The 27,950-nt window shown below is 39.7% G+C and overlaps 1 protein-coding gene across 3 annotated transcripts in view; it reads right to left on the bottom strand.

Annotated features, from left to right (window-relative positions):
- Olf413 (DBH like monooxygenase olf413) overlaps positions 1–27,950 on the bottom strand; it is a 259,648-nt gene that overhangs the window by 89,574 nt on the left and 142,124 nt on the right. For all 3 annotated transcript variants that reach the window (XM_071726696.1, XM_071726697.1, XM_071726695.1), the window contains one exon: positions 4,911–5,186. In XM_071726696.1, coding sequence (XP_071582797.1) covers positions 4,911–5,159 — 249 coding nt within the window. In that variant the 5' untranslated portion in view covers positions 5,160–5,186. The remainder of the gene's footprint in view (positions 1–4,910; positions 5,187–27,950) is intronic.

The raw sequence follows: 27,950 nt of genomic DNA on the forward strand, positions 1-27,950 counted from the left end.
CGCCGAAATGTGCAATTCGCGCTTTATTTCACGTTCGCTCGCCGCTCGCGCGCGCGCGCGTATAGATAATCCCACGAGTCTTCTATGATTTAGCGATATCTCCCTGTTGCACCGACTTTATTAATTCATCCAGTTATTTGCCGTATCCTCCTGTCTCCCTCTCTCTCTCTCTCCCCCTACCTCTTTCTCTTCCTGCTTCTCTTTCATCCGTTATTCCAGTTATGCGCACGAATTTCACGAGTAGCGCACTGCGACTAGCGGTATTACGGGCTGCATCATTTATTCAGCAAACAGTCAGCGCTGGACGCACGTCTGGCTACGGCGAGATTTACCATGCAAAACAATCGAGTGGAGTTGTATAACACTATATCCCCTCTCGCAAGAAGATTTCCGATCTCGATATCTGATTGCGTGTATTCGCCAGAATCTCGCCAATCACTCAAACTTCTTATTATGCTTCACTTTTATAGCTGAGCTGCGCGAGAATCCGTTCGTGCCCCTGCCAGAAGGGAAATATATTTGAGCACCGCGACAGTAACCGACCGCGGAAATTTCTCAGCAAACTGCGATTGGGATCCGTGCATTTCGCATGTAATTCACATGGCATGCGCAATCAGAGTGATTTTGCTCGTTACATGCCAGTCCCCGGCGTGGACAAACGCCCGCGCCGCGCCGCGCCGCGCCCGGGCGATCTCGGCGCGGCATGCATATCGGATTGCATGCGGGGCGTCGCTCTCTCCGATGCGTATATCGCCCCCGCAAATGGTGGAATTAAAGTCGCGTATCGACCGGCGCGGAGGCCGGAGGGACGGCTGCGAGACGAGTAAAGAAATCGAGCGGAGTAGCAGTCGTCCGGCTGGTCCGGATGCCCGCGGCTGGTCTGGTTCTAAGATTACGATCATAACGAAAAAGCTTCTCGCTCTCATTGGATGCCAGTCTTTCTCTCTCTTTCTCTCCTCCTCTCTCTCTCCGCCCGGCCTCGCGCCGCCGTCCCTCCCGCGCCTTCCTTCACCGTCTCTCTATCGGCTCTCTTCTCTTTCACGGCGTATGAGAACGTCCGGCGACGCGGCTCTGCACTGTATAGAGCGTTGCGCGGCGCGCGGCATGCATTATGGAACGAGCGAGCAACGATTCTGCCGGAAAAATTGCGGACACGCGAGACGGACGCGATCTGCAGCCCGACTATCTTCTCTCCACTTACCCATCCACGTAGAGCAGTGTTTCCCAATTTGTTATATGGCGACTGAATTCTTTGGGATACGTCATAAAGCTCGTAATTGCGTCGACTTCAAGAGTCGACCAGGAATATTTTTCCTCTTTTCTAATGCCGTTTATTGCGACCCTTGTGCGCGTCACATAAATTTTCATCAGTCCATATATATATCTGTGCTCAGTTCATATATATTACATATGTTGCAAAGAAATGACATTAAAATGCCAAGCTTTAAGTTTCGATAATTGACGGCTTGCTTTTATATGCTTACGACATTGTTAATTTCTATCTCTCTCATTTTTGTGTAGTAATGCATATTTGATTTTATAGATATCGCGATATCTTTTTTTCTTCATCGGACATCGTCGTATTCAGTTTTCATAAAAAAAAGAAGCGATATTAGAGCACTCATACGTAATCTACAAGAAGCGATCGAAATAAATAGTAAAAAATAAATAAATAAAATCACGATACGAGACCATAGATTGTTTTTCATTTTTATTTTATTCGGCATTCCGGGAAACGCCATTTGGGAAACACTGACATAAAGATACCTACGTAGATACCGATCTATGCGTTACCCACCTAACCACTCTCAGTCGACCCTCGCGATACTCGTCGTGGAAGATTGCTTTCCTATATCCCGTCCTCCCGGTTACGACTGCTTTCCATTTTGTAAGAAACGTCGGGAGGTCTCTATAATGTAAACGCGATGTGCCCAATGCTACCAATCACGATCGCATAAATATAAGCAGCCCTTTTGTTGCAAAAGCGAACTCCGCGTTTTTTTAAATGAGGACAAGCAAGAATTTATGTCCTTTCTTAAAAATTTAAATATCGTGGATGTCATAGAATATTGTAATAATTAAATTTGCCTTTCAAGTTATTATTATGTTAATAATTATCATAATAAATCCGCGGTATGTTCCGTTAGTAAAATATTTTTTATAGCAATTGACAAAATATTAATTAAAGTAAAATAAAACTGCCTTAACGATATACAATTTACATAATTATTTCCTTACAAAAGATATGATTATTTATTAGGTAATTATTCATTGTATTTATTTATCTAGCAATGTGTTATATTGTATAATTATTGTCAAAATTATAAGAGTATTAATTCATCGCGTTTCTTTTATATCTTCGCTGTAATAGCTTTATCACAATATTCCTTGACTTCATAAAAAATCTATCTGGTATAACGCGTTATAATCCCGCTGAGAAATTTAATAACGTCAGCATTACACGCTCCCACCGAAATAAAAATGGACAGAGGGAGCATTTGCGGTGTTCCTTTGACGCCTAACATGCAACGAAAAGCCGAGCGCAAAGTAGCTGCTGATAAATCTATGTAGGAGGGGGATAACCGAGGAATAATGGCGAAGCGAAATGAATGTTTCGCGGCATGGCCGGTAAAAATACGGTAAAAAAGCTTGTGCGACGCGACAAGCGGCGCTCTCCCCTTTCTCTGCAGTTGATTCAGTCCGCGCTCGTACGAAAGAGATACGGCGGGAAAGAGAACAGAAAAAAAGAAGATGAAGAAGAAGCGACGCACCTATCCCCCGGCCAACATAGTAAAGAACCAGGCCAGAAACTGTCAACGGCTGCGTAACGCTGATGAAAGGGTGGATAGCGTGTAATCCCCGACGCGTCCGGTCTCCGAAGAGGGCCCCGTGTCCCCAAATGCGCGACTAACGACGTTTTAAATTTAAAAAAAAAAACGTGGTCGAAAATAACACGCTTTGTGACTTGGCACAGAATTCTCCTGGCCGTTCACGTGGAAGTCGCGCGAACTAGATTACGTCCGGCCCGGAGAAACTTTTCTCTCTTTTGGCGTGCCATAAGCGCGTCGGCGGCGTCTCTTTGAGAATGACGCCTTGTTATTCAAAGAACCATCACCGCCGGCACTCACGACGCACATGCACACAGTATTAACTCCGAACTATTACGGAGGCGTTGGGATCTAACCGCAGTGCGGACAGCTCATGATATATCCGGGGGAAGTTTTGCGGACCTCGGCCTCGCTATCACGGAATTAAATGGCAAAGTCGAAGCTACGTGATCGTCAGCGTTTCTTTTATTGAGCTCGGCGAAGATGATACAGATCGCGTTATCTACATCGATCTGCTCTCGAGCGAGATCATCGTAAGAGGTAAGATAATTTTATAATGATAGCTATTAATTTCGTTATTTGTAACATTGGATTTTCTCATTCGTCAGAAAGCCATGATATGATTTCTTCATATGATTTTATGGTTAAAGATAAAATGTGCCCTGTATGAAATTTAAATATATATTAAGTGATATATTCATTTTTTGGAAAAGAGAAAGAGAGAGAGAGAGAGAGAAGGGAGAAACCGTATTAAGGTAAAGGTATACCAATACCCGGACATGTACCTATATCCGGACACCTTTATTATTTATAAGTATAACGCGAATTAAAATCAAAGATAAAAGTATTTTTTCTTGTAGTTTGAAACTTCAGTTATAATATCCAAACGTTTATTTCCATAAATTTATATTTTTTTAAGGGTATCCAGACACAGGTACGTGTCCAGGTATTGGTACATTTCCTACGCTTAAGTGTCCGGGTATTGGTACCTTTACCTTAAATATAGTCTAATTAGCTGATGCAAACAGCGACCACATTTATTTTATAGTCGCGCAAATTCTCTTCGTCGCGGTGAAGATGAGCAGCATCAAAATGATGAGCATGTTATACGGGAACCGCATTTTCGCGGAAAAATTACATAAGGCAATCGTCCCTCCGCGGGCGAGTCCTCGATGTACCGAGTGTCGTGCAAAATGAGGAGAACGCGTAATGACAGGCTGCTGGCTTTAGTGGGCATGATTGATAACTATCCGATGCGCCGATCGAAACGGGAGAGCCATTACTTATCTCCCGAATGACTACCATTAAGCGCGTTCCATCGCCAATGTTGGCGTGCCAGGGCGGACTTTACAATATTCAAAGAGGGAACTCCACTCGATCAGTAGCACGGAAATAATTATTCTCGATTACTCTCGCTCCCCCTCCTCCCCCCTCCCCCCGGCACTTTGCGTACACAAGCGAGACGTCGGCGTGGTTGATTTAAATATCAGTGAGCTTTAATGTGAATGCTCTACGCGGCAACTATTTCCATTTGCAGTTCTTTGTATGTCTAAAATAGAAATCAACAGTATAAAAACTGTATTCATGTTTTTTCTTCTATTAAAATAATAAATTGTGATAAATGATCAATTTCGCATCGGCGGCCTTGTCAAAAGAAGTTACTTAACAGCGAAAATTGAAATTCTTTAATCGATTAATTTTCAAAAGTATAAATTTAATTTTTGAAAGTATCTTTTACGTATTTCAAATAATCTTTAATTCAATAGAAATTTAATTTTCGTTACTTTATTAAATAATATAATCAATGTTGAAACTTCAAGAGCTGTGTGAAAAGAAAGAATGATGGTTTCCAGTATAGTATTCCTGATAATTTCTCATCAGGAATACTATACTGGATTGCTATCTTTTTAGACACAATGTATTATAAATCATCATTTTTCCAGGTCGTAAATATATTCGCAATCATGATGCGCAAATGCGCATATCTATACTTCAACACAGCCGGGCGAGATGGCCAAAGGGGATTTGCTGGTGACCGCAAGAAATCAGATATTACCCGGTACTGTGCAAAAAGACACTCACCTGAAGGTGGACTTGACCGTTGTTATCGACCCATCCGATGACCATGTCAGCTCCCGCGCGGCCATCGTCCTTCGTGAAACCGAGCCCGACGTAGCCGAGGGTCTTCACTTGGATCTCGAATGTAACGTCCTTCTCATCAGGCGTCCAGAGCACCAAGAAATTGTTATCCAGGACAGCACTGTGCTTCCATTCGACGGAGACGACACCGCTGACGAGCAAGAGGAGAAATGAGCCGACCGCAGTCTTCATCTTTCCGTACGGTGCTGCTCAAAACATCTGAAACAGGAGCGATGCATGCCTGAGGCGACTGTCTTATTTACGGAGGTAATTTATGCTACTTAGAGATGTAATCCGCTTAATGGATAAGAGAACGAGGAATAACGTTTATTCACATAATGTATTCCGCATATTACGAGGCAAGATATTCCGAAGTTACTCCAAATACGGAATTTCATACAAAATTAAACGATTACAAATGACGTTCACCGCATCATTAATAATAACACAAACTGAAATCGTGAAATATGATTTATCGTTCGAGTAAAAAAAAAAACTTATTACTCGTTTAAAACTTTTGCGTTGATGATGAAAAATTTAATAAATATCTACTGCAGTATATAATTTTGCACCATTAAACGTTCTCCGGAAATAGCGCGGTAATGCAATAAAATGGTAAATGTAGAAAAAACAATGTACACAGTATGCTCCAGTTGGTTGCATTTTTAAAGACAACAAAACCGTTGAATTTTCAAATGAGAGTAATATTGAACATGCTGTCGATATTTTTCTTCAATATTGCGACGTTCGTATTTCGCGTCACCGTTGTTGCCCATTACTTATACGCAACGGACGATTTTCGCTGTGTTTAAACCGCAAATGATCACTGATGCATGCCGTGTATGTGTATTTGCGCACGCGGATCTACACACAGCGCTTGCTTTCTCACATAATTCGCACGATAGTCGTACGCATCGTATTTTATCGTTCTTAAGCACTGGTAGCGCAGTGGCTATTTACGCTTGCGCTCCACTTGAAATTGTTTCAACCTCTATACGGTCGACTTCGTTCTTTTTCTACGCAAAATACGGTATATCGCGCCAAACAGAAAATAAGACTGCTTTAAGTGGCTCTTGTACAAAAGTATCAGCTATTTCAAATACTCTACTTTATTTCCTACAGAATAAATTTCTATTTGTGTAAATTTGGTTACATATGTATATATAACCTAAATCTTAATTATTGATAATGAAAGTGTACACTGAGAGAAATGTTGAAGAAAGTTTTGTTGAAACAACCAAAATTTTGTTACTGTAACAAAATTTTGGTTAATTTTGGTTGTTTCAACAAAACATTTTTGTTACTGTAACAAAATTTGGTTGTTTCAACAAAACATTTCTCTCAGTGTAGAAGGAGATTCAGAGATTGCTAAGCGGACTTATATATGTATATCAGAAATAGTTTGCGCTAAGTTCAAATTTTAAGATCACAATATAATGCTATTTCATAATCTAATACAATAATCTTAAACGACATTGTCATGGTTCGACTAATCAGAAACATGAAGCAGTGCAAAACTGATAGTACGAATCTCATTTCAAGAGTGTATCAGATATTCAGAACGATCGAAGTAAATCTCATAAATCTTTATGGAGAATTTTTGTGAGCAAAGTGTTGAGAACGCAGATTTTTAAAACAAAATTAAAAAGAGGGGCCGTATCAACAATATTACGACGTCCGACTCGTTTTAGCCGTCAACGCGAAGTAATGCTTATATTCATAGCGTGGAAACATATCCGACGAGTAAGCCGTACTGCCTCGTTTTCCCAAGCAGAAATACTCATAAATAACGATCAACGTCACGATTAATTTATCCTCACGCCGACGCGGTGGTCGCTATTGCATTTTCAAGAATCAGACAGGTCGGGCTTAATGGACCGCCATTCAACGAAGACGTTATCGCCGATTCCGCGGTAAAAATCGCTATTGACCTCTTTATCGGCGATAACGCTTTGTTTCTTCAGGCATAACGACGGACACACGAGGTGGAGCAACGGAGCTTCGAGGGGAAACGCGAGAAAATTAAGTTTCCGGCGGAATGAATCCGCGAACAAAGAGAATTTCTCGTTTTGCCGTGCGCGTGTCTCGAAAAAGGGATGGGCCGGATTGAGGTCGGCCGGGATAGCCGCGCTACCGTTTATTTTGCATTTTCAGCAATCAGGCACGTCCCGCGGGAGAGGGGGGGGAGAGAAAAAAGTCAATTTGTACTTGCGGAGTAAGCGCCTCGCGCCGAGCACGGCACGAGTTAAGGGCGAGATTGCTGTAGAGAGTGTAGAGGCAGCAACTCTCTGCGAGCGCACAGCACACCATCCTCGGGATCGCAGGTGTGACTAAAATACGCACGCCGGAAATTTTTTGCAGTGAAATTTATTCGATTGAAAATATCGGGGAGAAACGCTATATTCGAACGTTTCAATAAATTGGTAAAAATGGGAGATATTGCTGCATTGTTTGCGCGAATTGTGCAATACAGTTTCTGCTAGGCGACTAGTATTACTAATAAATTTTCGAATTGAAATATATTTTAACAATGAATTTATTGGAATTGAAATTGGATGGCAGGTTCGGTGAAAATTTGATAGCGCGCTAGTAATTGTTACAACGAACGCTCAAAATTATCATCTTCATTTATAATGTAAAACAAAGCAGCCCGTAATAAAACCGAACAGAATCGAAGTTCACGTGGAATCTGTTTTTCTTCGAGCGTCACCACAAATGCACTGTTAACGTTTGTTACACAGCTTGTAGCTCACTCTGTGCTACAGCGCTTTTTCCATGCTTTTTTTGCGTTGGTGACCGCGAAAGAGCGGAGATGAGCGCGCTGGTGCGCGCTTCATCGAGATCATCGATCAACCGAAGTGCGGTGATGAAAATACAAAATACCGATCGCGTGCACCTGCGTATCGCGACACGCACGTGCGACCTATGGGGCAAGGATGGGAAAGAGAGGGGGCGGGAGATGGGAGTTGAACCCCCGACCAGGAATCGACCGCGGATCTGCAAACGATCGTTTCAATTAACGGCGACAATGGCGTGGTGCATCGGCCGATGCGCCGCAAATAGTAAGCCAATCCGGCGTATACACGCGCGGAAATCATCGACGAGTTCGACGCCAAACACCGACCGCCGAACTGGTTTAATCCCTCGCGATCGCGCGGTCCAAACTGATGTTTATCGTGGCGGATATTTGTGACGTAATTGTACAAGTTTAACAGAATTGCATTTTGCGCAAACGAATCTATGCTACAAACAATAGGGTTGCTCGATAATAAATGAGAAACATTTTTTTAATCGTAATTTCTTAATCGCTACCGATATATCATGACCATCAAAACGCGCAATAAGTTAATAAGATGTGCCTCGACTAAGTGGATTCAAGGCAATGATCTGTCGCTAACAACGATCATTTTTCCTGACAATTGCATTTGAGAGAGGCGACTTAAAGCAGTAGTGACAATGATAAAATAACGCTCACGATTTTCATAGTTTAAAAAAAAGGCACAACGATTAGGGATCATGTGATTTAACAGGGGTCAAGGTACGCGGCATTGCCGACAGCGTGCATCACAATCGGCCCGATTACCCGATTTACGGTACTGGCGCAGTAACCGCGAAATTAAAACCGATCGATTCAATCAGCAATAACGGAATATGCGCGGAATACGCGCGTATCAGGAGCGCGACGTTACGCGGAAATAATTGGACGGTTCGGACTTGCATACAAAGGAGAAGCGCCGGCTAATACTGCCGATTAACAAAACCAATGTATCGGCAATCGGATGCGTTACGCGAGCTTACGCGAATTCCAACTAAGCAACATGAATTAAACATTTGATCGAGCCGCCATTATAATGCACTAATTTTAAGGGCAAATCAGCGAATGCAATGGATGACCTAGTTGGAAATTGTGTTGATTAATTTTTAGGAAGAAAACGATAGATTTATTTCACGAAAAATCAAATCAAATTTATTTGTATTACTATCCACAGTATGAAAAAAAGAATTGCGGGTCTTTTTTAAGTTAATTTGAGGATACTTGACTTTTTTGTATTAATTGTAAGTAGTATTATTTATATACCAATCTTGGATAATTATATTATTTTAGTGGATATTATAAAATATATTACAAGAGCGCATTATAATTTAATATTCGTAATATTATATATTCTGTCGCACATATATTATATAAAATACTTACAAAAATATTCTAAATGAAAGTTTAAAGTTGAAATGTTATTAAAGACATACAATTGTATGCATAATTTAATTTCCCAAATATTAATTGTTAAATGTTATTAACTTAATTTAAAAAATTGAATTAATATTTATTTTTATTAGAATAGAATTATGGAAAAATTACTTTTCAATAAAAATCTTCACATTGTTTCATTAACCGCCAGTCAAAAAAATGTTGCTACAGAATGGCTCACATTCATTTTTATTACTGAACACCGTAAATCTACGGCGTGGCACATTGTTGTAGTCCATTATTCTCTAATTAATAATTAATCATAAAGCTCTATTTAATTTAAAAAATTTAATTAAAATTTGTTTTTATTAGAATAAAGTTGTTCTTAAAATCTATTTTTATTGGAATAGCTATAGAATTATAGGAAAAATTGTTTTTCAATAAAAGTTTCGTTGTTGCTCCATCAACCGCCAGTTAAAAATGTTGCTGCAGATTGATTCAATGAACTCACGTTCATTTCCACTATAAAGCACCATAAATCTATAGCGTAGTACATTGTCGCCACATAACTTCTCCTCTGTTTAATCCTCTTTGGTTCATCCAATGACTATCCACCGCCGTCGAACGATCGGCCGCTCGAAAACAATCGATGCAATTAACAGTAGCGGCGCGTGCGACGCACGAAACGTCCCGGTCGAGGTGATGCATCGGTCGCAGCAGCTGCCTGAACCGCTCCAGCGCACCGGAGAAATGTCGACTCAAATTGAGAGGACACAACGGAGGCGAATCCGAAAAGGGTGAACGCGGACACCATCCCGGGCGAAAGGGACGTAGCGATGGGAACGAGCGACGCGGCGCAACGCAGCTCGGAGAGGATAGAACTACGCGCGGGTACGGTTTGATTTGCGGCGTGTCGTTCAGTCGATTGCTCTCCAATTGCGCCCTGGCACCGGCGGCATCAGCTTGGCACGGTTTTCCCTATATGGGGTGCTCCGCTAAGGTTCGCATCAAATTTAGAAACCGCGTTTTATGACAAACTCGCAACAGATCGAAATCCGCGACTATCGAAATTTTAATGTAAACTGCGCTAATTGAGATTTCGCCAATTGAAGTTCGTGCAAAAAAGAAAAGTTTCTTATCTCTTCCTTTGAGATTTAAATTTTATCAAAATATTTCAGATTTTAATGTTTTGGAAAAAATATTTCTTGCAATATAGATTTGTATGTAAATGTTCATTCATAGTACGAAAATGCACAATTGTAATTTAACTATTTTGCATTAAGTCAAAGTAGTAAAAAAGTTAAAGTATACGATACATCATATCTTTATTTTAAGAGTGAAAAAATGATCTAAATAAATAATTAATTATCTTATCACTTAGTTACTGTAAATGGATGATTCATGTTGGTGTGGAAAAATTTAATTCTTTACTTTTCGAATTTTTGTAAAGAGAAATATGCGATTCATTCAAGCTCGGTATTGCGAAACCGCCTTGTATACACACTGACGCCAGCGCAACGGGATGCGACGCCGCACGAGGATGATAAACCACCCCCTCGGTCGGTGCAAACTCCTCCCTAAGATAAATAAATCGAGGACCGCTTTCGCGAAAACGACGTGAATCGAAATGTTGGTTGCCCGATAAATCGACGTGTCGCGTGTACGGAGGCGTGAATGGGCGAGTTGGGCAAATAATGAGCGCTCGACCGGGTGCGAGGACTCATCGGGACCGAGGGTCTCTCGCGTGTACAAATTCACGCGGTGATAGTACATACTATGCGTACGTATACAAGTGTGATGATCGATCGAATTCCCTCTCTTCGTATTACATTACGTTTCTCTCGCATGAGAATTCGAAAAGGATTTCGGATTTCCGTCTTTACTCAGCGCAGCATTTTATGGTGAAAAGTAACGTATATAATTTTGTGAAGTTGATTTGTTTCTATCTTTCCTTATATTTCCTTATATTTATGTTTAGAATCTTTTCTATTTAAAATTTTAATTGCACCTTTATAATTTTCTAAATCAATCCCAAATATAAAAATTCAAGATACTGGTAAAAATTATGAAGAGATTCATTTGCAAAAGATTCTTCTTTTGAAGAATTATTCTTTTCGGTTGAACTTTTATGAGCTTAAAATCGGTAACTCTAAGTTATTAAAGCTTTAAAACATACAAACAACATATACATTCATCATTTTCATCTCTTTGAACTTGTATACATCACATGCTTTTCATATTTGTTAGAGTCAGCCAGTTCTGGAAAAATTTAAAGTTATCAGAATTTTATTTTAAGACAACCGTCGTCGTCGACGATGGGAGGAGGCGTTAGAGAACGTACGTATATATGCCAAACTAAATTATATTCTCACAAAACACTCCAGACATGCGAGCACAATTGTCGATCGGTGCATTTCCGTGTCGCGCGTCGTTACCCCGCGTTGATTTACTTGTTTACCGGCGCGCCGGCATATTGATTTATCCGAAAGAAAGCGCATCGCGCCGTCCCCGAAGTCGTCGGTGTATGCAAAAACGGCGGCCGCGATGTATGCCGGCAGCACCGGGGAACAAATAAAGCACGATATCGCCGACAAATGTCAAAAGCAAAACTTGGACTCGCGAGAGCGGCGCGAGTATGTATGTAGGTAGAGCTTCGCTTGGAGAATTTCACATAAATTTCAACGCGTCCGAATCTCTAGCTCAGTTTACTACCATTGGAAATATCGTTCCGCCGACGTATTTACGCGATCAATAAGTGTCTTCAAACATTGCATCTATATACATGTATATCTCCCCGACGCCTGTAAGATCAAATAAGATTTTTTTCAATTTTTACAAACACGATTAATGAGTGAAACAGTAATATAGATCGTTATGGGAGTTATATTCTTCAAGATAAGCGGAATAAATATATGCACAATCTTTTTTACCATCAGCAATTTTTTTTATCATTAGCACGCTTGATACTAAAAAGTATCTATAATTGCGAAATTTTGTATATAGGATAATAAGTAAATAGTTCACTGAATTCAAATATTTCAGCACATCGTACTGTCTTAAGCAGCAGATGAGGTCGACGAACTAATATCGAGCGCGTCCTCGGGTATGCACACGACTGCATCCCATCCATCAGGCTGACATCGGTCCTCTTCAGATGTCGGGGAAAAAAAAAATGAGAAAGGAAGGATATACAAGCCGACATAGCAGGCACCGAACGTACCAATTAACGCCCGTAAAATCGTTCGATGTGGTGTGAAGATGTCTGGGACGCAATCCAAATTGCGTTATTATCGCGATCGGGCATCCGGAGTCGGAACGCGTTACGGATGATGATCGAGCTGAACGACAAGCGGAGATGGCGGATTAATAGAATGGACGCGTCATCCGCGCGGAAATAACGGGATCAGTGATCGCGAAGAGTCGACGCATAATCTGAATATAGCCTCAGCGGCCTCGGCAATTCCATTTTTGTTAACTGCTAAAAACTCTATTTGTCCAAAACCCTCATTACAGAGCTTATTTGAATATGCAACGTTTAATTACATGCAACGTCAGTTGCCGACACAATTTGGCGGAGTGTACGAGGGATCTAAAATCTGAAAAAAATACACATCCGTTAAACTTAAAATATTACCGGCGGCATACATCGTTGTTGCCGGAGAATTGTTTTTCACGGAAAAGATATATCCGTTTCACGAAATTACCAATTCAAATTTCCGCGACGTCAAGCTGACGAGAACGTACGTTGTTATATTTTCTCCTTTTCCTCGGATACACATCTCGTACGATGAGAATGAAGGATTAATTCCTAGCGTGGCTGGTACGCGCGACACACTTCTTTTCTCGTTCGATTAGCTAACAAAAAATTCAACAATGTCCTTAAATAAAAAAATAGAGGGGAAAAAAAAGGAACGGGCCGGTCTTATCCGCGGTTGCGACAGCTACAAATGAGTGTACGTACGTGACTCTGCGTAAGACCGCTGGAACTTGGTGCACCGTTTAATGCAACGGTGCCCTCTCGCTAATCGCGACCGTGCACGTTACTCTAACGACGCACGCAACGTCGGAAGGAGTTACGTGAGCGATATCGCGAAGCGCGCGACGAGCCGTCGAACGCATTAATGAAATGGGTTTTACCGTCCAAAGACACGAAAACACCCGTGGATTCAGAAAAGGGGAGCTTTTTCTCAGCTTTAATCAATCTCCGCCGACTGGGGCCTAACTCTGATTACTCCGATGTTGATCAGCCTAGTTGACTAGTTAGCCGAATTTTCTCTGCCTACATTTGATAACAACTTAATTCAGCGCAAAAAATTCCGACTATCATAAATCATATCACAGTTACTTTATATATTTTTTCAATGAACATTATTTGCAATAATGAAAACTTAATCCATTTCTGTTGCAATCTTAAACTAGAATTCAATACGTCTAACTGGATATCATTGGTGGAACTATCATTCAAAAAAACAAAGCAATTTCGCTAATCCAGATTGTCGGTACATCTCGGTACGGACATTTGTATGCTAGAAAAACCTTTTGATTTCCATACATCGCTTTTTTTTAATCCTGGACGATTTACAAAGTAAACTAGGAGAGAACAGAAACGAATACAAAAGGCTTGCGATATTTCCATTAAAAAAGCATTTCTACAGCATTATCGTTTACGTCATGTATGAAGATTAATAGCTCTATGCGCAGTAAATGGAAAGTTAAGAATCAAAAACAAATAGATATCATACATCATAACCTACAGAATAACGAGGTCGCAATTCGAGATTATCGGTAGGAAATCCGCAATGCTGATATTTATTTATACGTATACCTATACAAAAGTATGTCAAATCACATTGCACATGTTAATTTTTTTATGAAGATATATTTATTACATCGTAAATGGGCTTTCTTATATAAAATTTAGAATACAATTTCAGAATTGCAATCTTATTATATTTTAGATTCTATAGTATTTCAAAAAGTTTTGATATACACCCCCTTTCTGATATACTTAATTTTTTCAAAGAAAAGTAAATAAGTTATAAAAATCACGATGTAATAAAGTGGTCTGTTATCTAGCGGATAAGGAATTACGCTAATGTACCAAATGACGCTAAATTATGATCAACGGTATCGTCATATTCACTTAATCGCTACAATTGTTTAAGAGCCTAATGAGGCTGAAGCGAATATACGAACGCTAGAATGGATCGATATTAATACGATGCTCAACGTCGTTACGCACAATGAATAATCCACCTAGCCATTCTAATTGCAAATGAGAGCGTATTCCGTGTATGATCGCTGCAGCGATTTAGTGATTCAGTTGATGCAATGGTTTGTTAATTGTCTCTGAACACGTCATTGTATCGAACCAACGAGGTTCAGCAAGCAGCATGGATGAAGTCGAAAACTTGAGCTTTCTTATTCATCGATTAATAAGGCGGCTTAATGCGCTTAGAATTTTAAATTTCCTTCATTAATAATTCGGTTTAATAATTATTCTTTCATTAATAATTTTACGAAATCTACCAAAATTATTGCAATATTTTTTCAAGTAAATACAAGAAACTCAAAATTAATATAAAAATTCATAAATCAAAATAAATCAGTAAGTATTTTTTTACCTTAACATATGTGATTTGATTAAAAATGAAGAAAAATGGCAATTACTGGAGCAAAAGCCTTTTCATTAAATTTCAGAATTTTATACATACCTATATGATAAAATATTTAATTTTATTTAATTTCATGTAAATATCTAGAAAAATTTTAATCTGATATCTTGAATTATATAAATTAAATAGTTTTGAATATAAAGTCTAATCGATTTTTCAAAAAGAAAAGATTTTATCCGATTGCTGGTAAATTTGGTAGGCGCTTACACTTGGTGCGAGATACTATCGTGTCTCTTGATAACTATAAAACTCTCGATTGATATAAAAATAACGATGTTATTTAAGAGAATGACGAAATCAATGAGTGTATCGACTGCGAGAGAAAATGTGTATCGTTTTACGGTTTGCTGCGACAAGTTAATACGGTTGTTGCAACATTACATCATTAATTGGCGACGGAACAGGTAACATTATCGAGTTCATCGAAGAAAGCGACCGGATGGCGACTGTATCATTATGGAATATTTTAGCCACGTCGAGATATGTATAAATACATACCATTGACGGGAAATCAGATAGGAATGCTAAAAAAGTCGCGCAATTGTATTCATTAGCTCGCATTTAATTGCAGTCTGTGTGATATTTAAATAATTTTCCCAATCGGGGTTGCCGTCAAACTCGTTAAAATACCATCGATTCATTATCGATGCTGCTCGAGTAATTTTTCTATCATTATGGTTCCATTTTCTCTTTCGCTTTTGGAAAGCTTCATTAAATCATAATTTATTTACACTGGAATGGAAAAATAATATATAATATATATATTATATATTATTATAATTTTAACCGATCCTTTCCATAAGATTTTACACAAATTTTAAATTAGATGTATTCAATATATCCCAAAAAATCCAAATATTTTACAAATAATTTTTAAATAATATAATAATATTAAAAATAAATAACGAAGTACCTATTTTCGTAATACAAATTCTTCTTTTCGAAAACTTTCAAACATCTGGCAATTTAATGCAAATTTGTTTTTAAAAGAAGCAGAAAAATAATAAACAGGACTCTAGTGTGATTCGTGCTGTTCGCAGTTTCCTCTTTTAAAAATGGCCATACCGAATAAGTTCGCGAAATCGTGGTATTCATAATGCACTAAGTGTAAAGTTTGTATCGAAGCCGCAAGTTGCCTCGCAAGGCGAACGACTCTGTGAGAGCGGTGTGCGGAAAGATAAACTTCGAAAGTTAAAAGTAACTCGGAGAAAGAAGGGATGGGACGTAGAAAGCTGGGAATGAGAAAAGGAATATCATACTTGTAAGACAGAGAGAGAGAGAGAGAGAGAGAGAGAGAGAGAGAACGAGAGAAATTTATCATATTTCGAGAAGACTCACTTAAAACAAACAGAAAAACGCGATAGAAATAAGATAGACAAATGAAAATATAATTGTTTGTGCAATATTAAGAAACGTAATTATATTTATTTAATAGTAAGTCTACTTGTAATCGTATTTTACTTATGTTCTATGTCTCCATACTCTATTTGTCATTAAACAGTACATCGATCACGGTATTCCTGAAGAAAACGCGATCGTGTAAGTTCCTTCTGTCACGCTCGCTCGCGATAGACTCGTTAATTACACTGCTCAGCCAATTAGCTTCTTGAAAAACGAGAGGACCGCAATTCCGGTATAGCGCCGATTAACGTGAGCTTGTCAAAAGTACGCGAAAGAAGGTCTCGGCGACCTATTTTTTTCCCCTTTCTCGCGATCTCGACTTTCCCACGATTCGCTTCGCGTCCGCTCGAAGGATTTAATTACGTTTCTATGGACTCGGGGCAAATGAGGGAGTAATGGGCCAGGAGTACGTCATCGTCGAGGCTCTCTTCAGGGATCGAGGTACCTCGACGACCGAGAGACCGCGAGACCGCGGCTCGACTTGTGCCCGCAGATGAGCGCTGGGTATTCATAATTGGTTATTTAGCCTGCGGAACACCGTAAAGGGTAATCTAACTCTTCTTAACCCGCATAGGAAAGGAAAAAAAAAGGAAGAAAAGGAAAGAAAGAAATTCCAGTTGTTGCGCGCTCTCGGACACAAGCTGCTTTTATGTCGCTATAATTATCTATTATCTTTATCGGTCTTTATCAGTTAGAATTAATGCCGGTGTCCCCGCATATATAAAGAAACTTTATATAGGTATGCAAACTTTCCGTTCTTTTTTTACAAAATAAAATAAGTACGTTGTATGCTGTCATGCTGTGAAAAAATACATTTCACCGGATGACGTTATTACATCTTCATGTATACGTTTTTATTGCGGTTCTCCAAAGAATCATATAGATAACACGAATTAATCAATTATTGAGTAGTTGTTATTTACAAGCGGAATCATTTAAAAGTTCATAAAAAATGTCTAAAGTGTTCTCGCCGAAACAATTCACAAAAAATTTAAAATTTTTTCTATCAATAAATAAGAACTCGTTTTTTTTAAGAGGATTAACGCTGCATAGTGCCGAGCTATAGTGGCAAGGCCGATAGATTCAGGTCAAAAATGTATAAGGCGGGATAACGCGCGCGTTCGCGCATGCGAGAATACATCGCCTTCGGAATGCATAATACATCGGTCGAGCAAGGAGGGACAGCGTGGCGGCAATGGAGGGATAATATATAGCCATCGTAACGTCACTATAAATATATTATGAGATAAGTCTCCGAACGCGTTATCCCTTTAAAGTGAGGTCGCGAAAGCACCCGAGGACCTGCGGAATGGCCGATGATGACGATACTACCGGTGGATGATGATGGTCGGAACTTCAGCAAATATTTCTCGCCCCCTCGGCCGTAAATTCTCTTACGCGCTGAAGTTTACACGGTTATCCGTCCGTGTCTCTTGCGCGATATATATAGCGGTGACAGGAATGACGAGATGTTGTTGTGTTTCCGAAATGATTACGAAAGCATTTTGCAAGATAGCTTCTCTTTTATAAAACTATCCTTCATAAAGTCCGAAAATTGCGGCGAATCGTTAACTTGTCTCCCTGAACGCAGCATTTAAATTATTATTTATTTTGCCTTTATGTTTTATTTGGCTGCCGAAATTACCGTTAGCCGTGTAAACGGGGTTTATCGCTAAATTGCCTATTACAGGACCATTCAGATACAGCTATGATTCTTGCCGTAGTCGACCAACGTTCTCTAAAAGCCGGCATCGACTATGCACAATCAGCACGTGTAATGGATCTCGTCGAGAGCAGATATCTCGCCGCTCACGATATTAATCGTATCTTGATCATCCAACGGTCGAATCATCCCATAACATTCAACTTTCGCTTTAATCGTATCGATGTTACTTAATTCAACTTAGGCTTAAACAATTTAAGCAACTCAATCCCTCTATGTTTGCAATACAAAATCACTATGTACACAATAAAATGAAACAATCTATATCGGAAGGAAAGAAACTTTATCTTTGAAAGATATCATAGATAGTTTAACAATCTCGATTCTTTTCGAAATATTGACACGATCGAAGGAAGTTAACTCTCAACTTTTCTCCACCAGTATTTGAAGCGACATACACTCGACAACACGTTCGTCTCGGCGGCAAAACGCGCGCACCGTCGACATAGACACTCCGTGGATGTCGGGCGAAAAAATGGCGTCGTCGTGCGAAGGCTACGATTGGGCGAGTGGGCAGACCTGGTGCGTGGCGTCTTAAGTACATTTATGGCACCTTTGTCCCCGGTACCGCAATGATGGCTGCTGCGGCACCGGGACGGGACGTATGCGGCGCGCACCTGCAGGAACGGAAGCGCAAAGTCACGCGCTCCCTCGTCGACGGCAACGCGCGTCCGAGGGGAGGAAGGGCGAGGAACCGCGAAACGATTTATCGCCCGCGATGCCTCACGACGATAGACACGTACGCAGGCGGTGCTGAGACAATGGGCAAAAAGCCGCCGACGTTCCCCTCATAGGCCGATATGCCCCGGGATCGGCATCGAGAAATGGCGTACCGCGGCGATCGCCAGACAATTCTTCTAGTTATGGCCGAATGGAGGGATCGCGCGAGATCATTGTGCGCGAGGAAGAACAAATAGTTCCGTTGATTGAGAGACCGGCCACGTAGACTTGTTGCAGAAGGGAGAGAACATAAGAGGACTTTCTTTTTTTTTTTTTTTATATTTGAGCGCGAACAGAGGGCGAAGTTTGTCTTTGAATACAAGGCATCAAATGTTGTGTGCCGCCTCGCACAATGACCCAAAGCGCCGCGTTTACCGTGCGTTGTACTAGGCCGACGTCTAATTACGGCTGCATTGTGCGAGAATGTGCGAGAGAACAAAAGATACAGGTGTACAATTAACTCATTCCCACCTACGTTTATTTCATATTTTCGCCCTTTGTTCGGTTTCGGATTTTCCTTATTTTTTTCGTACACTCCTGACTTTGATTTAATTGCCTTTCCAAGTGAGACTGATGTTCTCTCGTTATATTGCATGGTACGCGTATAGCGGAAACTGTTGTATCTTCAATCGACGTTTTGCTAAACGTATCGCAGCATGTGTATCAGATATTTTCAATTTATATGTTGCAACCATCGGAGAGAAATCGTATTCTTCTTGTTCCTTTTAGTATCCAGTTTTCATTCCTAAGGTATATCTCTATCACAAACATTTATTTGCGAACAATTCGATATATGCCGTCGAGCATCGAATAGTTTTCAGAAAACTCACTTAGAACGTCGAGAACTTTTTTCTCGTCGGATACGAATAAATTTATGTTATCGTATGCGATATTATCATGACGAAAAGTAACCACAATTTATCTAACCTAAATTTCAAGTAACTCTAATTTTCAATTCGGAGTATCTTTCGATGTTGTTTTATAACTACCATTTTCGATTTCATAAATGGGTTTAATTCCATTTAATTTAAGTGAATCGACTTCGCCCGTAAATTCACGAAAACCTTTCCTTCGTAATGGTCCAGGTAATTCATACACGACCCAAAAGCAACTTGGCCTAATCTAAAAAGTCTTGTCGGGGTCTAGGAAGCAAGCGGCGCAATTACTATGGAAAAATAAACAGCGGAGGAAGCCGAGCCGGAGCGGTTTCATTATCGGGATTGTGAACGGCCCGGAGACGGCACGGCGCGGCGCGGCGCGTAACTTTCGATTCGCATTCGGAAAATACAGCTAAGAGCGATTTTCCCTCGACGTCGCTTCCCGCGATTCGCAATCTCGCCGATCGTTTTTCTCCCGGCAACGTCCCCCGCGAGGCAAATTAAATTAACGGCAGCCTTCGGGACGTCTTCGGGGGCGAATAATTGCGCGCTTAATTGTGGCGATTCGTTTCGAAGGGCGACTTCTTCCTGCCCGTTCATCCTCGGAGCCCATTCGATGGGATTCTCATCATCAACCGCGCAGTCGCGGGAATCTACTTAAAGCTGTTACCTACGATAATCTGCGAAATTGTCGATTTTCCAATATTGCAAAATGTAGAGAACGACAAACGAGTTCGATGATTTTGGATGAATTTTATTCGTCGCCGCGGGCAATCAAATCACAATGTAAAAATACTATAAAAATAGAAAATATGAATAGTTATCAATATTACTGTGACAGCAGATAAGTTGAATTTTGATCAAATTCAATCAATAGATCAGCCGGTACATTGTATTTGAAACCGGATACTACATATCTCTCTTCACCTTTTCAAAATATGTCAGATATTTTAAAGCTGATATACTATTTTCTTCTAACCTGCCATGGAGGAAGCGTTGTAAAAACTAGCCACGTACATCCATAATCGAACCGATGATCTATTTACATCATCTCCACTAGCGAGAACTGCATCGCGCCAGTAAAGATGCATACAAAGTGCCGAGCTCGCGGCGATCGGCAGCGATTGGTGCTGCCGACGATTTCCTCACTCACCACGAGCCTCGTTATCACGTGCTCCGGGGCGAGTTGCAAATCGGCAAATAACTGCGACGGTGGACCGCGCGATGAAGAAGCCGCGAAGAGAGCCGCGAAATCGACCGGGAGAAAATCGAGCGATGAGAGCGCGTTCCTGCCGCGAACGAATCGCGCGTAATGAGGGATAAACCGCAGACCGCTCTCGCCGCAGATGTGGATAGATGCAAAGACCGGTTCAAGGATAGTTCAGGGCCCTCGGCAAAGCGAGACGCTCGAGAAACTTAATTCTTATACGCAGGAATAAGAATTCTGTATAAAACTCGTTGGAAAAATTTGAATTAAGATTGACGGAGAAGGCAAAAATATAAAATAAAGTACAACTTTGAGATTCTAAAGTATAAAATTCTGAATTCCTTTTGAAAGAAAACGTTACAATTTCAAATATGAAACGATCTACAAACATATAATATTCAAACATTACAGATGAAATTTAATATTTAATTTTATGTGTAAAAATCCTAGTTGCAAAACATTCCTTAATGATAGGAAAATTTATATATGCCATTAATCACGTAAGTTTTGATAATAAGGGACTTTAAAATATTTTTGTATTCCAAGCCATTTCATTTTTTATACAGCAGAGTTGGAGTCCCTCAATAAAATCGCGATCCTCGTAGCTATATTAGTATCTTTATATCGGTCTTGGGTAGATATTATATCAAGATAGGAGGTGGTTCGTTATGTACAACCAGATCTGCGCGACCGTGTATCCATCTGAGATTCTCGAAGCGCTTCGAGGAACACAGTGTTTCACGATCGATGATCGAAGTCGTTGCGGCAAGATGCATCGGATTACTGATGCTGAATGCGGTGGCATACGCGGAAGTACATACATATGTAATAATACACGTTATGACAAAGTGTTCACGCGAGAGTTACGTTACCTCAATACAAAATTTGCATATTTGAAAATTCATAAAAGGGTATAGGCTTATAATAAATGGTACTTAACCGACCGTAAAAATTTATGAAAATATGACTATGGTGTCCATTATACTATCGCTAAATTGTCCGTGCAAACAATGTAAAACTCTTTTAGCAATGGCAGCTTAGTAATAATATAATTTTAAGTATTATTAAATATTCCTATACATAAACGTAATATCATTCTAAACATATAAAACAAAGTTAAGTATGCAATATAGTAAATAATTATATGATATCTTGAAAGTAGTTTAATATTTCATAAACAGATAATTAAATAGATTGCAAATTGAAAAATAACTGTAAATGAGAAATTTGATGAAGAATACGCGTAATAAAGTATGCTTGAAACAATAGTTCCGTTGCCGTAAACATTGGTAATTGATTTTAATCATATAATCTGCATTTTAACTACATAATTTCGGAAATATATATTGATACACGTAGCACACTTTTGCTAAATTCCCCTGAGTTTCGAAGTAATCTACCTTATAAAGCCTTAATTGAATTCAAGCGGCTTATGATCCCATATAGCTACACCCCATGCTTCCATGTTCCAAACCGTTCAACAACACCTGACCGAACACTAAGATATATATGCACGAAAGGCGGTATCTTCAAAGAGATTATTTCCAAACAACGATCAAACTTCCGACAAATTTCCGTCGTAACTTAACGTTATGATTGGAAAATATTGATGAATTGTTTCTAATTAAAAATTATTTCGTGCGATCTAATGATAAGTACAGAGAATCCTAACAATATTTTAAGTACAAAGCCTAAATATTGCTAAAGAGATGTAAAAATTTGCATACTTTGAGCGTGATTAACCTTCGCACTTTCATGAAAAATGTTGAATTCCAACGGTTCGTATAAAGGATAGGTACTATATATTTGCATTCGTGGGAACTTTAATAATGTGTGAAAACGCTGACGAAAAGTTGCTCCTTTAAAAGGAAAAATTGCCGCCACTAGACATATCGACAGAATCTAGTGTAAAAAACCGAAAGGGAAATGGCGAAAAGAATGGAAAAACGAACGCTAATTGCAATTTAACGCGCTCGTGAGTGAAGCGTGTAATTTGGTTATGACGAGTGCGAGGCTTTTCGTCAGCGAACGTTTTCGCAATCGCTCTTCTTCCATTCACCGTGTTTCACTGATACATATCGTATCGCGATAGATTTTTGCACGAAATTCAGAAGTGCGATGCTATCCGTTGTTGTAACCGGAATCCGCTTTACAGCTGTCATATACCTTTTTATGCGTTCGATCCTTCCGTTAATAAAGTATTCATTGCAAAATCTCTAAAGTTTTACATCCCCGTCACATGAAACTTGTATTTTGTTTTAGGGCTGGTGAGGAATTTATAAGAAAAGTTTTCGCAGCAGCTCGCCCGAGTATCGCTCCTTTAAAGGCATGTCGTCGACTTTATGACAGACACCTTCGTCTTCCCCACAGACATAGCCGGTTATTTATACCATCATTCTCCGGAGGAGAGAAAAGAGAGATATCTCTCATCACTAACACAGAAAATATTTGAATGGTATTTATACGAGTATATTCTCCCCTTTCTAAAACAGATCCTTCGCTCTTTCTCCTTCGCAACCTCAGTATTTATACGGAATAGCAAATACCTTATTTATCTGTCCCGCGGGATGTACATATATTCATAGAAATTATTAATATTTAAGATAGAGTCCTTTTCTACCTTTAAAACGCGACTGTCTTTGACTTATCTGTGTCACGTCTATCATACGCCGTAATTGTGAATTCTGGGTGTCGTCACCCCTCCCCTCGCTCTGTCCGTTTTATCGATATATATATATATATATATATATATATAATATAAGAGATTAAGATCGTGCAATTATTTCAATTGGTATCAAAATTCGACCATCGGGCCAACTCTGTGCCACATTGACCGCCATTTGCGGGCAAACATATACATACACATACATAACACACACACACACACACACACAGATGCGCGCACAACGTATCGTAAGGCGGGTCATTCTCAAAGAGATACGAGTCGTTTGCTTGCCGAAGGCGACATTAGCTTAATTGCAACTACTACGTTGGCGAAACCGAGACGCGTGTTACTCGCTGGCCCACCGACGTCCGTCCGCTAAATGCGAATTCGGTCAACCGGCAAAACGCGACGGTCCAGGACGACGTATACTTCTCGACGGCGACGAAGGACGATGACGTCGACACACATCAAGACTCGCGGTTCTACATGCTGTTAACAAACAGCACTCGCGCCAAGTAATTGTATAAATCACTGCGAGCGTGACAAACGACCGCGCGCACGCGACATCCGCGCTCGGACGACACCCCGAAGCATGGCTTATAGGAGCGAGAAGATCGTCCTTGGGCGTGCAGTTGCCTTTCAGGTTCGCTTTATCTTCAGGCATTATTCTCTAGGTTACAAGGTACTTTTTTTCGCTCGAGTATCCGAGAGGTGGTCTTATTGGATATTATTAATATAGAATAAGCGTGAACAAAGTATCAGACATTCTATTTTCAGTGCATTATTATTTTTTTTTTTCAAGATGATTTTTTGCGAACGATTTATGTGCGTCTCTCCTTCTGTTCGTATCGCTCGATTTTATCCGAGCTGCAAAGTTTTAAATCGAATATGCCGAAGATACATAAATATTGGTACCATCTAACAGGATCGCTACGTCTTGAACGACGTACTCCAGATAAACTGGATTTTGCCGCAGCTGCAATGCGACGCGTCGATCAATCGCGCCATATTATCGGGGAAACTCGATCGATAGCCAGATATTCTTCCTTTCTATGAAAGAGAAAGAGAGAAAAAGAAACCTGTCGACTCTCGTGCGCCGGTATGCGCGACGTGTATGCCACGGAAAGTCAATTTCCGGTCGGCAACGAAAACGCCTTGGCGGGCGTAGCCTGGCTCTCTCTCTAAAAAAAAAATGTACGTATCGGTTGATCGGTGCCACTTGGATTTCATACGCTGACTCCCGAAACTCTTTCGCTGTATATTATTTCGACGTACATTCGCATATAATATTAAATACGATACACGATACGCTCCGCTAATTTTTACACGATCGCATGGTCCTCAAGCTGACACATGCGATTTTCATATTAGGGCAATTGAAAAAAAAAACGATACTTGATACACGAACGAAGTAATGAAATGTGTAGATGAGAATGTAGAAGTAATAAAACGACCTACATGTACGCGATTATATGTGGCAATACGATAAAATTCGTCACATAAATTCGGTTTTATCGAATATTTGTCGAGCGAGCGCACTGGAATTTTAGGCAACACTCGAGACTCGAGCGATAATGCAAGGTAGAATGGGTCAAGCGTACGGTTCACGTTAAATATAAAACGCGAATATAAATCTTTTTTTCACTGCAATTTTCATGACGAACAAATAAAGCTTAAAGTTTGATAAATGTATTGTATTTAACATCAAATGCGATGGGAATACGGATCTTTATGCATGATGTCCGTATCCGCGTAACCGTATGAATCTCTATGATACGTATTATCTCGTCATATCAGACAAATAAAACTCAAAATCAGACAATGGCGTTTATCGTTAAATATGTAACCTAAATGCGGCTCTTTACGCGTGACGCATTTTATACCCACGTAATATCGTAATCATCTGATTGTCGATTCCATCGCATGCTATCTTCACATTAGACAAATACACAAGAACAGACGTTCAATTTAATATTAGATGCGCCACACGAATGCGGACCTCAAGTTTCACATGACGCTTATGATAACGAAAAGATAAACGAAAAAATAATCCTATGGTTACTCGGCAGCCAATGCGTTCCTACACGTCCCTACGCCACATTTACTACATGGCTTTGCGTGAAGATTTCAATTTTATGGTGGCTTTAAGCGCCTCTGTGTAATAAAGAATCGTTCTTTATATATTGACTTTTTAAAATACTTTCTCGTTGTTACACATTTACAATTTGTCGACGAGCTTAATCTGTTTATTCATTGTGAGAATATTTTTTTAAGTATCAGATAAGAAATATATTTCATTAATTTCATATTCTACTGTTATCGTATTTATCTATCGAAAAATCTAGGAGATAACACAATGTAGTTTTTTTTAATTTTTGCTGTTTGACATGTTTTATATTTAAAATGGAAATTAAGTTAGGTATATTTAAGTTTTTAGCGAAAGACGGAAGGAAGAAACTCTAAATAGATATAAAAAAAAAACACGAGTAAATCTTGGAGTAAATAGATGTAAAAGAAATAATTTTTAATTTATTAAATTTCAATGACTATAGTTTCGTTTACGTTTTGTTGGCATATCTGCAGACTAATAATGTCATTATTTTAATTCCTGGAAACCATTACAAGACATATCGTGTGTTCAATCCTGTATATTAAATAGGAAAAATAGTAGACACCTTTCTTTACATTGTCAAATTAATTAAGGCCGGTCTACCCTCTGCCTTCAAAACTGCTAACGATGTCGTATAATGTAGTCCTGGGACAGCGATGCATGATAAATAAGGCATATGCTAAGACGCCCGACACGGGAGTACAATGAAAATTCATGAACGCACCTTTTTTACGGTGTTACCTTGCCGCCGGAAGAAGCGTTCGTAATTGCAAAATTTCTTGCGTGCCGACCATCGATGCGTCTTCCTGCGAATCTGCGGGAGCAATTTACCGCGCTAAAGAGTCACCCGATGAAAAATTCATGCAAAGCCCGAGGATCTACTTAACAACAAGTGGGAGTCAAAGAAAGCTTTCCCGCGATCTCATCGTGGCTTTCTTCTTCCTCACTCTCGCATTCTTCGGCTACTTCGTACATGACTGTAAGAGACTTTGTACTGAATGTTAAGTAAAACTTTGAAACGTACTTAATGAGACGTAGTGCTCTTGGCGCTATATTAATTTAAGAGTCTACAATAACTTAATTTTAGTAGTCTACATGTAATCGTCGTAGTTCTTACGTAGTTCTAAAAACTCGAAATATTTCATCTCTTTTGTTAGTTTTGCTAGTAATAATAGCCAATAATAGTCTATAATAGCCACTCTTCTCAACAAAATTGAAATAAAATACAAGATCTTTTAAAATAGTGTCTCGAATTTTGCTGTAAAAACTTTTAAGTTAAAAAAAAAGTTATTGTAAGAGGTTCGTTGAAACTGCCATTAAAGAGAAATAGAAATGGTTAAGTTGTGTAAAAATGAATACGTTCCGTGCGAACCATCATTCTTACATTCATACTATCCTATTTTGTGAGAAGGCGCAATAAAGTCACTATAGTTGCCGGCATCGGCTATCAAGTATCGCGAGTCGCGGGCGTTCCCCATAATTTTGACGCTCATCCCTTCGGCGAGAATATTCTCCCAATCGCAGGAACGCACGATTTACATTCGAAATCAGGCTGACTATCGTCGATAGAGTGTCGATCGCGAAGGACTATCCTGATCGCGATCCCTCGGGCAACGGTTGCGTCCGTTGCTATGAAAATTGTGAGCTACCGCGATATCTCGCGTATTCGTAGCGAATTCCGGGATACCAAAAAAAAAAAAAGAAAAGAGAGAACGAGAGAGAGTGCGCGCGTCGGAACTATAACCCGCAGCGGCAATTTTGTTCGGCCGTCAGCCTCCGCGCGTCGCAAAATCGTATTACAAAGAGGCAGCTTCGTGACGACTGAAAATAACGAGGCGGGCGAGTTTGACCGAGTGACTGCCGCGCGCGATTGAAAACGTTCCCTCTTTCGGGATTTTGTTAATACAATTTTTTCGAGGGAATCTCTTCAACTCGTTCGTTGCCTATGTATGTTCCAATCGCGTATTTCATTTGCGAAAACAAACATATATAGGCCCAGTATATCACCCAGTATTTGCCCAGTCAGCATAATTATTTAGTTATCCAGTTTTATCCGATTTTTTAGTAAGTATAAAAGGCACAACTTGGAACAAAATCTTTTTTAAATATTTCGAATTTTTAAACATTTTGAATGTTTATAAATAAATACTATGTATATATAATATGGTAATATTCACAATCATCATATAATGAATTATGACAACTATGACTGTACAAAAATACAGCAAAACAGGTTGCGGAGAAAAGTTAAAATATCTTCTATTTACACACATGAAAATTGAAACTCTGTTTCTCTCGCGAGATGGAATATTTAAAAAACGCCCTTTTAAAAATGTACGTGCAAGCAAAGTCGAATTATACACAACGCAAATTTGCTCGGATTTAAAACAAAGAAAAAGGTGCGATCTCTTTTTA

This window comes from Temnothorax nylanderi, unplaced genomic scaffold, assembly GCF_030848795.1.
Source record: "Temnothorax nylanderi isolate EJ_2023f unplaced genomic scaffold, tnyl_v1.0 TNYL_tig0010_pilon, whole genome shotgun sequence".
In the NCBI taxonomy this organism is placed as follows: domain Eukaryota; kingdom Metazoa; phylum Arthropoda; class Insecta; order Hymenoptera; family Formicidae; genus Temnothorax; species Temnothorax nylanderi.